Source organism: Barbus barbus, assembly GCF_936440315.1.
Source record: "Barbus barbus genome assembly, chromosome: 5".
Classification (NCBI taxonomy): Eukaryota; Metazoa; Chordata; class Actinopteri; order Cypriniformes; family Cyprinidae; genus Barbus; species Barbus barbus.
This window is the reverse complement of record NC_136733.1, coordinates 19,109,438-19,124,556: the sequence shown is the minus strand read 5'-3', so window position 1 is coordinate 19,124,556 and position 15,119 is coordinate 19,109,438. Positions and strand designations below refer to the sequence as shown.

Genomic DNA, 15,119 nt, shown 5'->3' with positions numbered 1-15,119 from the left:
TGGCGGCAAGGATTTAAATCTTTAACAAGACTCAAATTGACACAGGCAAAAAAGTGAAAACTGGATTTTTAAAATCAGGTAGGGTATAAGTGATTTAAAAACATTTCAGCCAGTTTATATATATCGTGTATATATTATTTATCTCGTATAATATGCTTTTGGTTGAGTTGCGCTGCAGTAAAGCGCTTCATTGAAGTAACGTTACTACAGTGATTATCTCTTCAGCGTGCAGCCTGAGCAGGACAAACAACAATGCAGAATAGTAATTACTATAACTCAGACTGTCATATACATAACATTATAATATAATGAGAACACTATTATAATAAAACACTGTGAATTTTTAGAGTTTAGTTGCCGCAAGTGCTTGAAGTGGAAAAAAAGAAGGCGTCGACCACAGGGAGACACCAAAGACCACTAAATCGCCGGCCTTTAATATACGGATCCATTCAGAATCGCTAAATCTCTGACCACCGCATAATCAGCGTTCATTATAAAAATTTTAAGCCAAATACACGCCGAAAAGAATAATTTTACTGACATCTGGACGTAAGTCACTATTCTCTCCGTAATCGCTGATGAATTCGGCCATGTTTTCTCTGCATTAGCGCTGTTTTGAGCTTACTGTTTGAATTCGTTCACTGGATCCTTGGACTTTCCAGGAGTTTACGGTTTAAAATGATGCGATTGCAAAAGTCTGCTTCTTTTTATTTTAAGATATGATTTTCGTTATAAAGTACTGATTCAAATTAGTAATTAATAATTCATTATTATTCTACTACTCCACACGCCTCCCCTGACATGCTCTCGCGCACCACACAATGAGGTAGACCGACTCTGCTTGCGTTCATTCACGTGATTGGTCGAGACTAGAGGTGATCCCGCCTGGATAGTGTGATTTACATAGTTTCTATATAATTTCTAATCATATATGGGATCATATAGCCTAATCACCTAGACCCAGGCGATTTTACTCTGAGTACCGGCAACATGTCAGAAGTGCCAGCACGCACAAAAAAGTGCAGGACTCTAAAGGCTAAAATATAGAAGTTTTATATAATGGTACTGCGTACCGGCCTACTTCAAGCACTGGTTTAGTTGCCGTGTTTCTGCAAGTTGTTACGTGAAGAACACGACCACAGTTCATTAAGAGACGTGCAGACACGTTGTGCATTTGGGGCATTTCGTGCAGTTAGCCTATAAGTCGTAAGATTAACCTTATGTTGTCTAAATAACGACACGTATTCTATATAAGATAAAGGATTGATTAAAAACCTGCTATCAAATGCTTCTACTGGTCATCTGCAGCGTGCGCAGCTCAAAACCGAAATGCAGAACATTAATAACTGTCATATGCATAACGTTATAATGAGAACACTATTGTAAAAAATGTTGTGAATTCTTAAGGTTTCACTGCCGTTTAATGTTAACTATCTTTTAATCAAAACAGAAAACATTATTTACCCCGTTTGTATCTGCGAGGCGTCCTTTACACATTTTCCGCGTGTTAATGTCAGTAATTATGATTGTCGAATGTCTGACTTGATTCTTGGTAATGTATTTGCTCCCCGCCCCCAAACATATGATTCGACTATGAGTCGACTACCGGCAAGATTCGGGGACACCCCTAAATTATATATTATACCTAGTGCTGTCAAACGATTAATCGCATCCAAAATAAAAGTTTTATTCAGCAGGACACACTAAATTGATCAAAATACAGAAAATACATTTTACATTGTACAAAAATATCTGTTTCAAAAATGATATTTTTTGTTATGTTATTAAAATGACATTTTCCACAAATATTAGGCTGTTTTCAACATTGACAACAATAAAAAACATTTATTGAGCAGCAAATCAGCATATTAGAGTGATTTCTGAAAGATCATATGACACTGAAGACTGGAGTAATGGCTGCTGAAAATTCAGCTTTGCCATCACAGGACTAAATTACATTTTAAAATACATTAAAATACAAAACAGTTATTTTAAATTGTAATAATATTTCACAATATTATTATTTTACTCTAGTATTTAACAAATAACTGCAGCCTGAGATTTTCAAAAGCATTAAAAAAAACTTTTTGCTATAATAAAATCAGTATACTATGATACATGCATTTCACAACTTGTGCATGTCTCATTTAGGGTTTTACAGGCTCAACCTGCGAGTATGATGCTCATGCCTGTGGGAGTCTCCACTGTAAAAATGGCGGTACATGTGTTTCTGGTCACAAGAGCCCCAAATGCCTGTGCACCCCTGCCTTCACTGGTCCTGAGTGCCAGTATCCCACTGAGGGTCACTGCACCACCAATCCATGCTACAATGGAGGCACGTGCGAGTATATCTCTGAGGCCCCATACTACCACTGCATCTGTCCTACCGGATTCAATGGCCTCTTCTGCCACATCCTGGACTTCAGCTTCACAGGTGGCCCTGCTCGAGATATCACACCTGCTCCAGAAGTGACAGTGAGATGCGAGATAGCAGAGTGTGAGAACAAGAAAGGCAATAAGATCTGTGACAGTGCATGTAATAATTACGCCTGTGACTGGGATGGAGGGGACTGCTCACTGAACTTCAATGACCCATGGCAGAACTGTTCGGATGCGCTGCAGTGCTGGCGCTATTTTAATAACGGGAAGTGTGATGAACAGTGTCACAACACTGGATGCCTCTACGACGGATTTGACTGCCAGAGACTGGAGGGCCAGTGCAAGTGAGTGCTATTTGAGAATTTTTAGTTTCAAGGAAAGGTACAATTTTTACATTTGTAATCATAGCTAACAATTTTAAGCTAAAATGATCATGCTTAAGATAAATTATCAGGAAGCTTTAATTGGAAATCACAATTTTTAAACTCCCAGGCAATTTCTCTTTAGCAGCTCTGAAAGTGTCATGGAAATAAAAAAAATAATAAAAAATACAAATCTTAAAGTTATGCAACATTTTCTATTGAAACTCAGCTCTTAAATATCGTTTTCTCTAGAATCTCTTGAAAGATTTTCCCCCCTAAATGTCTGGTTTTATTAAAATCCAATCTTACCCCATTTTTAAGAATTTAACATTTCTATTATTATTTTGACAGCTAGAGAATTTCTGAGTGAAAATTATTTGACTCAAGTCAGTATTTTGTAGTAAAATATGTAATTAGCTTTTAGCTAATTATAATTCAGAATGCAACAGTTTCTATAACATTGTTACTGATGAAATCCATCTGTTAGATACACTGACTACTAAATAAAAACTAAAACTTGTTTTAAAAATGTTTTTTTTTACTGAAATAACAATTATATATATTTTGACTTTATTTTACTTCAGGCAACCTTTCTCATTTTTTTTATTTGATGTACTAAAATAAATTAAAATAAAACAGCCAGGCATATTAAAGAAAATAATAAAAACCCAACAAAATTACTAAAATTTAAACTAAAATGAAAATGGAAAATATAAAAATAAATTCTAATTTATAATATTAATAAAAACTCTAATATTATCTAAATCATACACCATTTGAGAATGAAAACCAAAACTATCTGATTCTCTTTTAGCTAAATGCTAGTTGGTCAAACTAGCTCTCCATACACAATGGCTCTTTATGCAACTTGTCCTTGGTCTTAAATCACTCTGGGGTATTTTTGTTAGATGGTAGCTTGGCCAAGATGGTTTACAGATTTGTAGTCCAGCTATTAAGATCATTTAGAAATCTTGTAAAACCAGAATGAATGCTATTTCTAAACTCTGCTCTCCTCTCTCACAGTCCACTCTATGACCAGTATTGCAGAGACCACTATGCAGATGGCCACTGTGACCAGGGCTGCAATAACGCAGAGTGTGAATGGGACGGGTTGGACTGTGCCAGCAACATACCCGAGAAGTTAGCTTCTGGACTCCTAGTTGTGGTGGTCCACATTATGCCCGACCATCTCCAAAACAACTCCTTTGGATTTCTGCGGGAGCTCAGCCGAGTCCTCCACACCAATGTTGTTTTCCGGCGTGACAGCAAGGGAGAGGAAATGATCTACCCTTATTACGGCAATGAGCAGGAGCTGAGAAAGCACAACATCAAACGATCACTAGATGGTTGGAACGATGCTTCCAGCAACGTCTTGAGCTCTGTAAAAAGCAGCATTTACAATATAGTGGTGGAAGGAGTGAGAAAACGCAGAGAACTGGACGAGATGCAGATCAAGGGGTACGTATGTGACAGTCGAGGCCTCGTATTCTTTAAGAATGTGTTTTAATAAAAATCACGCTTTTGATTTCCATCAGCTCGGTGGTATATCTGGAGATTGACAACCGCCAATGCTACCAACAAACCTCTGAGTGCTTCCAGAGCGCAAACGACGTGGCGGCTTTCCTCGGAGCCCTGGCTTCCAGCGGCAATCTGAATATGCCTTACGTCATCGAGGCCGTCACAAGTGAGTGTTTGGCACGAGCATTGTCGTGTGCCTCACATCTTCCCATAATTCCCTTAATCAAGACTAGGCCTCCCATCTTACTCAATATATTGAGCACTACCCCCCCCCCCCCCTAACCTTTAACCCCACCACCTCCTACCGCGGATTACAGGGATCACTTTGAAGTTTGTACGTTTCTTCCTTATAACAATGAAGCAAATGTTCTTTGTGCATTAGACAGACTAAACAATCAATGCGGCAGTCTGAGGGTAGATCTGCTGGCTCCAGGCACCAAACATAGTTAATTGATGCAAATCATGTCAACGCATTTGGCCCAACAAGACACTCTCACATACACCCATACAGCCCATTCATGGTTTGAATCTAAAATGATGAGGGCTGCTGCAACCTTAACCTTGTTGTATGTACCAGGACATAATGCATCTCCAAGGGTTTAGGTGAGCAGAGTTTATCATTTCAAAATCGTTAGTGGAGAGAGCATGAAAAAAGAGAGGAGAAAAATTGATCGGGAGTGTGCTAGAAGTTGGGAGTCTTTGTTATCTCGAAAATCCTAATAAATCCTTCGTCTTTACAGCTTAAAGTGTGCGCGGTAATTTGAAGTTCATTAATCCCTCCCTTTTTTTCCCTTAAAGAAGAACTGGTAAAGTTGTCTCCTGGTACCCTGGGCTGAGAAAGGGGAGAGGAGGTGTTCTGTCTTTTCTCTTTTTTCTGTCCTCCTCCTTTTCTTATTTGCCAGCTCCTTCTTTTTGATGAGAAGCGGTTAGCAATTCTGATTACTACGAACGCGTGCTTTGCCGTAGTTTGTCCACCTATTGCGAGCAATTTGTGCCTCATCGTTGCATGAGGAACACATTCTTGTCTCTTCTGTGGGCTTGACATGTCAACTGCGCTTTCTGTAGCAGGTAAGATTGATGGACCGCCGCCAATAGAGCTCTATCCAGTCTACGCGGTTCTGGCAGGACTGGCGCTGCTGGCCTTTGTCGCCGTGGGAATGGTCGCGTCCCGTAAGCGCCGCCGTGAACACGGTCAACTCTGGTTTCCGGAGGGTTTCAAGACCAGCGAGCCCAGCAAGAAGAAGAGGAGGGAGCCTGTCGGTGAAGACTCCGTCGGTCTGAGGTCAGTCGCGTTATCTTTGGGTGTTGAGTTTGAAGGCACAACTATTATGGAGGAGAGGTTTTTCATTTTAAGTAATGATCATCTGTTGAGTTTCATTTAACTGAGTGGTTTTAGGAAGAAGGTGGAGCTTGATAACCAATGACGGCTTTTGGTGTTGGAAAAAGTTATTTGAGTAGTTATATCTGAGTTATTTCGGCATGTCTAATGGATTATTTTGCTAAAAACAGGCCACTTAAGAACTGTTCAGACATTTCATTAATGGATGACAACCAGAATGAATGGGGAGAAGAGGAACCATCAGACACCAAACGCTTCAGGGTGAGCAGAGCAACACATTTCTCACTGACAAGATATTCACCTAGAAGCGTCTTACAATTAGTACCCTTGCATTAATTAGTAATATTAATTCAAATGTTTGTTTGTAATTTGTTAATGTCTCATTCTCTTATTTTAGTCTGAGGAGCAGGCGATGCTTGATTTAGACCATCAGCCAGATCACCGGCAGTGGACGCAGCAGCACTTGGACGCAGCCGATCTACGCATCCCATCCATCGCTCCCACACCCCCTCAGGGCGAGATAGAGAATGACTGCATGGATGTCAATGCCCGAGGACCAGGTTAGGCATTGTTATATATTTCATTTTTTTCCCCCCATGTAATAATGGTTTTGTTATTGGGTATCGATGACTTTTAAATTATTATATAATACTATAATTTAATATATTTAAATGTAATTGTAATAAAATGTTTTCATGTGAATTTAAATGATATTTATTATAATATAATTTGATTTCAATTAAATTAAAATATTAATATTAAAAATATTATAAAATAATAAATTTTATTAATTCAAAATTCTACCTTTATCATATTTGCTTTAAGTTTTATATACACATATAAGTATTACATAAAAAATGTGGCCTCATTGACTAGTTAATTTTTAAGTAGATAAATAGAATATTTTTGCTGGGAAATCATTTTACTTGTCTAGTTAACACAGACATAATGAGATATTTGTTGTGATTTTTTATGAGAACTCAATCTGCGTAAATTCGTAAATATGGATTACACCTGTTCTCCGGTTTACAGACCAGTTTGTGTGTGCGTACGCTGTCGAGTGCTGAGATGAGGAACTGAATTGAGTTCTAAGTAGGAGTTAATGCTCAGGGCCCTTTGGGGAAAAGAATCCACTTCAAAGGCTCTGACTGAAAGCTGTAAACCCTGGGGACTGAGCACATTTTTACCAGCCTTACTGATTCATACTGTGATATCATTCTGCTTACATGTGTTTTGTTAATTAAACTCTTTATAATATGCTCATCCACTTTCTATAAGCACCGATATACCCCTGACAACACTTCTAGATTGTCAAAGGCAACATTCTTTTGCCATCTCTTTGCGAGCTGTTTTTCCTTTTTTTCTCTTTGCATTGATGTTTTTAAATCGACCAAATCAGGTCTGATCTGGGAATAGCTATTCTTTTGAAGCCGAGAAGCCCCTGTCGAAGTCAGCAAAGAAAGCAGCTTCTCAGAGGTGATAATACTCTGTTTTACCAGCAGTTGAAATTTCAAAGCGTGGCCCTCGTCCCTGAGATTTACCAAGCCTCCACGCTTGATTACAATCCGTTATCGAAGCCATCTGGGGCGATTCAGAAAGAGAGTGCGTCAAATCCAACTTCGATTTGTTTGTTTCTATGCCTTTACTTTGGTCCATCACTTTGAGGAAAACATTTCTTTTGGTTGGCCCTTAGACTAGTCTTACTCAAAGTTTTGCTCTTTCAGTGGACTTTCAGAATCAGAATGAGCTTTATTGGCCAAGTATGTTTACACATACAAGGAATTTGTTGTAGTGACAGAAGCTCCACAGCTCAGAAGCTCTTTCAGTTTTCTCTTCATATTGTATAGTAGAAATAATGATGGAAACCTGAAATATGTGACCCTGGACAACAAAACTAGTCTCAAGTCGCTGGGGTATATTTGTAGCAATTGCCAACAATACATTGTATTGGTCAAAATTATACATTTTTCTTTTATGCCAAAAATCATTAGGATATTAAGTAAAGATCATGTTCCATGAAGGTATTTTGTAAATTTCCTACTGTAAATATATCAAAACTTAATATTCGATTAGTAATATGCATTGCTAAGAACTTCATTTAGACAACTTTAAAGGCGATTTTCTCAATATTAAAATGTTTTGCGCTTTCAGATTCCAGATTTTCAAATTGTTGTATCTCATCCAAATATTGTCCTAAGTAACAAAACATACATCAATGGAAAGCTGATTTATTCAGCTTTCAGATGATATACACATCTCAAAAAAAAAAAAAAAAATTGACCCTTATGACTGGTTTTGTGGTCCAGGGTCACATATGGAAAAAGAAATCTCCTGAAGAATGGCCATAATGCAATTTAGAATTTGAAAAATTAACGTCGGCTTAGTATGAAGCTTCTGCTACCTAAATACATGTAAACATAACATCTTCACTTTCTTTTTGCTTTCTAGATGGCTTTACTCCTCTCATGATTGCATCTTGTAGTGGAGGAGGGCTAGAAACAGGAAACAGCGAGGAAGAGGAGGATGCTTCAGCCAACGTCATCAATGACTTCATCTACCAAGGTGCCAACCTTCACAACCAGACAGACCGCACAGGTGAGACGGCCCTACACCTGGCTGCCCGTTATGCCCGCTCAGATGCTGCAAAAAGGCTCTTGGAGGCCAGTGCAGATGCCAACATCCAGGACAATATGGGACGGACTCCATTGCATGCTGCTGTGGCTGCAGATGCACAAGGGGTCTTCCAGGTATGCGAGCCACAATTTCATAAGGGAATACAGAATAATAACAAGGATGTTTAACATTGTGTATTTCCACCGATTTATGCATCATTATCTCTGTTTTCTGAAACATGTTAACTTTTATCCTTATGCAGATTTTGATACGTAACCGTGCCACAGACCTGGATGCCCGCATGCATGATGGCACTACACCTCTGATACTGGCAGCAAGACTTGCGGTCGAGGGCATGGTGGAGGAACTCATCAACTGCCATGCTGATGTCAATGCCATTGATGATTCTGGTATGACTATTACACTGCCATACTCAAATACTGTCAAACATATTATTAATTATTATTATTACGTCTACAAGTTAAATCAGAAAACATAAAAAAAAAAAAAAAAAAGTGTCCTGCAAAGAACTTGTTGAAGCTGGTTGAAAGAAGATAAGATATACACTACCATTCAGTTTGGGTCAGATTTATTTATTAATACTTTTATTCAGCATGAAATGTATCAATTTAATTCAGATCTAATTAAAAAAAACATGCTGTTCCTTTGCACTTTCTAGTCATCAAAGACTCCTGAAAAAAGTGTATCCACAAAAGCATTCACAAAAATATTAAGCAGCATAACTGTTTTCAGCATTATTAATAATAAGAAATGTTTCTTGAGCACCAAATCAGAAGGATTTCTGAAGGATCATGTGACACTGAAGACTGGAGTAATGGCTGCTGAAAATTCAGCTTTGCCATCACTGGAATAAATTACATTTTATAATATATTAAGAAGGAAAATTGTTATTTTAAATTGTAATAAAATATCACAATATAGGCCTACATGCAGTCGTGTTGAGCATAAGAGACTTCTTTCATTAAACACTGAAAAGTTTGAATGCTATTATTATGTTTGTATGCTAATATATACTAAAAATGTTTTAGATTTATTGCTGTTTTATCTCAATTACATATATTTCTATGTATTACTATTGTTGGTTTCTTAGTAAATGTAACTGAGCACATGTTGAAGTGGTTTCTGTTTGTGCTACAGGTAAATCTGCACTTCACTGGGCAGCCGCTGTAAACAACGTAGATGCAGCGATGGTATTGCTTAAGAACGGGGCAAATAAAGATATGCAAAACAATAAGGTAAGCAACACTTTATTAGTTTGTATCACAAATAATGCTTTTTTCAAAAAACACGCTTCACATAATATTCTTACTCACATAGTACACATACTCACATAGTACAAAAAAAACGTTTTCATTTTTTCAAAATGCTTTCTGCTTACCAATTATTTTCCCACGTTCAGGAGGAGACTCCTCTATTCTTGGCGGCAAGAGAAGGAAGTTACGAGACTGCTAAAGTTCTTCTTGAGCATTTCACTAATCGAGAGATCACAGACCACATGGATCGCCTCCCGCGGGATATCGCTCAGGACAGAATGCATCACGACATTGTGCGGCTCATCGACGAATACAACCTGGTCCGCAGCCCTCCCATGCACAGCGCCCCTCTCTGCACCACCCTCTCCCCGGCTCTCTGCTCCCCCAATGCCTTCATGGGTAGCATGAAGCCCTACGTACAAAGTAAAAAACCCCGCAAGCCAAGCACAAAAGGCATCGGTGGCAAGGATGGCAGAGATATGAAAGTCAAGAAGAAGAGGGCACAGGATGGAAAGGGAAACTTACTAGACAGCTCAGCTGTGCTCTCGCCGGTCGATTCCTTGGAGTCGCCCCATGGGTACATATCTGACGTCGCCTCCCCACCCCTGATGACGTCACCCTTTCAGCAATCACCCTCCATGTCGCTTAATCACTTACAGGGTATCTCAGACACCCACATGGGCGTCAGCCATCTGGGAATGGGCAACAAGCAAGACCTGGCCCATATTCAGTTTGATCCATTACCCCCACGTCTCACCCATCTTCCAGTGACCGGATCTAATGGCTCAAACATCATGAACGGCCAATGCGAATGGCTCGGGCGGATGCACAATAGCATGGGTCCGCAAAATCAATTCGGAGCCATGAGGAATGCCTCAGGTCAGGCCAGCCTTCACCAATCCGGCCTGATGACGTCTCTTCACAATGGCCGTCCCGCCACACTGTCTCAGATGATGAACTATCAAAGCCTGCAGAACACACACCTCACCACGCAGCCGCATCTAATGCAGCAGATGCAGCAGAACATGCAGCAGAGACCACAGCAGACTAACATCCAGCTGCAGCACCAGAGCTCCAATCCACCCAGCGGCTTGAGCCAGAACTTACTCAGCGGGGAGTTGGGTGGACCGGAGCTCCAGCAGAGCACAGGGAACAGCATGCCCATCCACACCATCATCCCCCAAGAGACCCAGATGTTGAACCCGTCTTCTCTGGGTCCCAGCATGGCGGGAACGCAGTTCCTGACACCACCTTCCCAGCACAGTTACTCAGCCCCAATGGACGCCAACACCCCCAGCCACCAACTCCAAGTGCCTGACCATCCTTTCCTCACCCCATCTCCGGGTTCACCGGACCAGTGGTCCAGCTCGTCTCCCCATTCCAACATGTCTGACTGGTCGGAGGGCATTTCCAGTCCTCCCACTAGCATGCAGTCGCAAATCGGACACATACCAGAGCAGTTCAAATAAAAAAACAAAAAAATTTAAGGCACCATAAACCTGCTCACTGAAGGTCTTTTATATGCCTCTTGTACTAACCATATTTTTTTTAATTTATTGATATTTTGTTATTTATACTTTCACCATTTATTTTCAAATTTGGGCACAAGAAATGATCTTAATAATAATAATGAAGAAGAAGAAGGTATTTTTTAATGTAATACTATTGACCGCAATACACTGTACTCAAATGTACATTTTTGTATTTATTGGTCTTAAAATTTGCCTGTTTTTTATTTCAGTTAATCGGCCTTCATTTTTGTTTGATTAATTATACCTAATGTATAAATTTGTAAAAACGCAAAGTTCTTGTACGGGCATTTTAGAGAGCATGTTTTTACACAACAAACTTCAGTGTTAATTAGATTTATGTTGTTTGAAACAAGCTGCTTTTCCGTTACTAAATTTGTTTTGTTATTTCTTATATTTGTTATGATTAGGTTCTCATCTTTTTTATGCTACAAGGTTTATACTACAAATAAGTAGTGGTATTATAATTGAACATTTGTATAGTTCAACGTGATTTGCTTTCTCTTTTTTTCCTTTCTTGTATATTAAATTCCTGCATAAGCAGATTTCTTAACGTCCACTGTGAGTGTGGATGTAAAAGTGAAGATCTGAGCTTCTTACAGGAAATACTTGATATTGATTTGTATGAAACAGGTTCCAGTATCAAGTGCTCTGTATCTTTTTCCTCCAATTTTGTAGAACTGGTCATGTGGCCAAAAGTGTCTGGGGTTTTATGGAGGTGTTTCAAATTGAACTGCTCTTTACTGTACTTCAGTTTTGTATCTTCGTTTGAGCCTATGGCTAATGTAAATAGATATATTGTATGCGTTTGTCATGTAAACAGGATTTTGTTTCAGAAATCTTAAGTGTGCCATGGAAATTCTAAATATGCTACGTAGTTTTCTATCATAAGCAGAACATATATTTTTCCTCAGTATCACTGGAGTAGAGATAAATACAGTATAAAAAATGTATACACACAAATGATTAGAGTATATGACATTCAGAATAACATAAATAGATGATTTATGACTCACTATTTATTGACCACCAATAGTTTTCCACAAAATCACAAAAATAAGTTCAAAGGTCCCCATAAAGGGACGTGATGGTATAGCCTCTTTAAACCATCAGTACTTCAGAGTTCATCAGATTTGAACAGCACTGAGTATATACCTATTGTCTGTAAATGTTACCTGCAAATGTGTTGTTTACATGCAGAGTATTTTCTGTCAGTTCTACTGTCTGTACAAGTTTCTTTGATTAATAAAATATACCAATGTGTATTAAAATTTCAGTCTGCTATAACACTTGCTTCATGGCCTGTCTAGTTTACCAAGCCCATTTCTAACACTTTATTTTGAGTGATATCAAAGCAGTTAAAAACATATATTGACGAAGCTAACATTAAAATGGTTTGCTTTTGCCCTTAACCTATGTCAAGCTGGATATTTTTATATCAAAGAAACAAATATCTATTTTTAAATATACTAAAATAATTTACGGCATGAGCTAAACTTACATGAGCATATCAAAGGCTGGTAATGGTTTCATAGCATTAGCCTGCAGCGCCATCTGCTGAAATGCTTATGACTAACAGCGTCGTCTGCTGCTGAGAGGACAAACGCATGTATCGCAGTAAAAGCAGGACTGCTCTCTCTAACTACAGCGGGGGACAAACACAGCCTTCAAATGTCCACTTTAGGTACCAGGTACCACATTAGGTAGGACTCATTGTGTGAGGCACACCCATAAAAAGTTTGTTCTGGCCCCCACAACAACCCTTATCAGTTAGGCTACTACGTCTACTGATAATCACACAGACCTTGAAATCGATGGGATTGTTGTGATGTCACAAGACTTAGCTAAATATGTAAAGATAGCAATTCATTCTGATGCTGCTAAATACCTCTGACCATCCTTTTAGTAATTATGGTAATAGCAGGGTTTCAATATTTGCTTGTTCAAGCAATTCAAGCTATTTGATTATTAATTATAGCCTATGATTGATCATGCCCGTGTTGCCCATCACACTGAACTCCGTAGAGTGCATGCTATCAAACCACTGTGTTATTTGTACAGGTACTAAAAAAATTTGAATATCATGAAAAAGTTAATTTTTTTCTTGTAACTTATTTCAAAAAGTGAAAATTTCATACATTTTAGATTCATTACATGTAAAGTAAAACATTTCAAAAAGTTATTTTGTTTTAATTTTGATGATTAGAGCTTACAGCTCATGAAAGTCAAAAATCAGTATCTCAAAATATTAGAATATTTACATTTGAGTTTCAATAAACGACCATCCCGACAGTATAAATTCCAGGTATCTCTTGTTCTTTGAAACCACAATAATGGGGAAAACTGCTGACTTGGCAATGATCCAGAAAACGAACATTGACGCCCTCCACAAAGAGGTCTAAGTCACAGAAGGTCATTACTGAAAGGTGTGGCTGTTAACAGAGTGCGGTATCAAAGCATATTAAATGCAAAGTTGACCGGAAGGAAGAACATGGGTAGGAAAAGGTGCACAAGCAACAGGGATGACCGCAAGCTTGAGAATACTGTCAAGCAAAGCCGATTCAAACACTTGGGAGAGCTTCACAAGGAGTGGACTGAAGCTGGAGTCCGTGCAGGACCTGCAGTTTTCCAGCAGGACTTGGCACCTGCCCACACTGCCAAAGGTACCAAAAGCTGGTTCAATGACCATGGTGTTACTGGGCTTGATTGGCCAGCAAACTCGCCTGACCTGAACCCCATAGAGAATATATAGGGTATTGTCAAGAGGAATATAAGAGACACCAGACCCAACAATGCAGATGACCTGAAGGCTGCTATCAAAGCAACCTGGGCTTCCATTACACCTGAGCAGTGCCACAGGCTGATTGCCTCCATGCCACGCCGCATTGATGCAGAACATACTTTTCAGAAGCCTGACATTTCTGTTTAAAATATCCTTTTTTATTAATCTTATGTAATATTCAAATTTTCTGAGACACTGAATTTTGGGTTTTCATGATCTGTAAGCCATAATCATCAAAATGTCAAGAAATAAAGGCTTGAAATATTTCACTCTATGTGTAATGAATCTATATAATATATGGGTTTCACTTTCTGAAATGAGTGACAAAAAATATTGACCTTTTTCATGATATTCTCATTTTTTTAGATGTACCTGTATGTGACACTGCACATAAGTGTTGAAACATGGTGCTTATTTCAGACAATTTTCAACTTACCGTTCACCACCTTTCGAGTTGCGGCTAATAGAAAATTCACATGAAAAAAAAAATGCAATAGAAACTGATTGTAGATTCAGTGATTTACACAACATAACATCAAAGGCATATCATGACATTCAAGTAAAGCATCATTTTTCTGCAAATCTATCTGACTTAGATGTCAAAAGCTAATGCTTTGTCAGACACTATTGTTTCTTTATTTATTTATTCAGATCCATTATGATACTTACAACCTCCAATATGAATATGAAATTAGTGCTAGCACTGTCTACCCACCTCATATTGCAGTTTACCTTTACTGTACTGTGCGTTTTACAATTGATTTACTACCAATACATATTCTGCTGAGTACACTGTACCGTAATTGTTCCGCGTGTACTGCCATTCAAATGTTTGGGGTTGTTAAGATTGTTAATGTTTTTTTTTATGTTTTTGAAAGACGTCTCTTATGCCCACCAAATCTGCATTTAATCAAAAATACATTAAAAAGTGTATTATGAAAATTATTACCATTTAAAATAACCCATCCTCTGCTCTATTATAATTAAAATGTAATTTATTCATGTGACGGCAAAGCAGAATTTTCATCATTACTGCAGTCTTCAGTGTCACATGATCCTTCAGAAATCATTCTAACATGCTGATTTGGTGCACAAGAAACATTCCTTATTAATATCAATGTTGAAAACAGTTGGGATGATCAATATTTTTGTGGAAACTGATACATTTTTTTACAGGATTATTTTGAAAAATATAAAGTTAAAAAAATTATAATTTATCTGAAATGTTAAAGTATTTACTTTACTAAAAATACTTTAATCAATAAAAATGCAATATCTGCCATAATGTCTTGTGTATACACAATAAAGTGATAATGCCATGAT

General features: G+C 38.3%; 2 protein-coding genes across 3 annotated transcripts in view; one reads left to right on the top strand and one right to left on the bottom strand.

Moving 5' to 3' along the window:
* LOC306870233 (neurogenic locus notch homolog protein 1-like) overlaps nt 1-12,299 on the top strand; it is a 54,831-nt gene extending 42,532 nt beyond the window's left edge. Inside the window, exons 25-34 of the mRNA XM_079417379.1 lie at nt 2,152-2,723; nt 3,765-4,199; nt 4,277-4,425; nt 5,325-5,541; nt 5,769-5,859; nt 5,996-6,158; nt 8,047-8,345; nt 8,474-8,621; nt 9,370-9,467; nt 9,632-12,299. Of these exons, the coding sequence (XP_079273505.1) occupies nt 2,152-2,723; nt 3,765-4,199; nt 4,277-4,425; nt 5,325-5,541; nt 5,769-5,859; nt 5,996-6,158; nt 8,047-8,345; nt 8,474-8,621; nt 9,370-9,467; nt 9,632-10,954 (3,495 nt within the window). The 3' untranslated portion in view covers nt 10,955-12,299. The remainder of the gene's footprint in view (nt 1-2,151; nt 2,724-3,764; nt 4,200-4,276; nt 4,426-5,324; nt 5,542-5,768; nt 5,860-5,995; nt 6,159-8,046; nt 8,346-8,473; nt 8,622-9,369; nt 9,468-9,631) is intronic.
* The window catches only part of LOC306870239 (mucosa-associated lymphoid tissue lymphoma translocation protein 1-like), a 1,002,100-nt gene that overhangs the window by 325,500 nt on the left and 661,481 nt on the right, over nt 1-15,119 (bottom strand). The window lies entirely within an intron of this gene.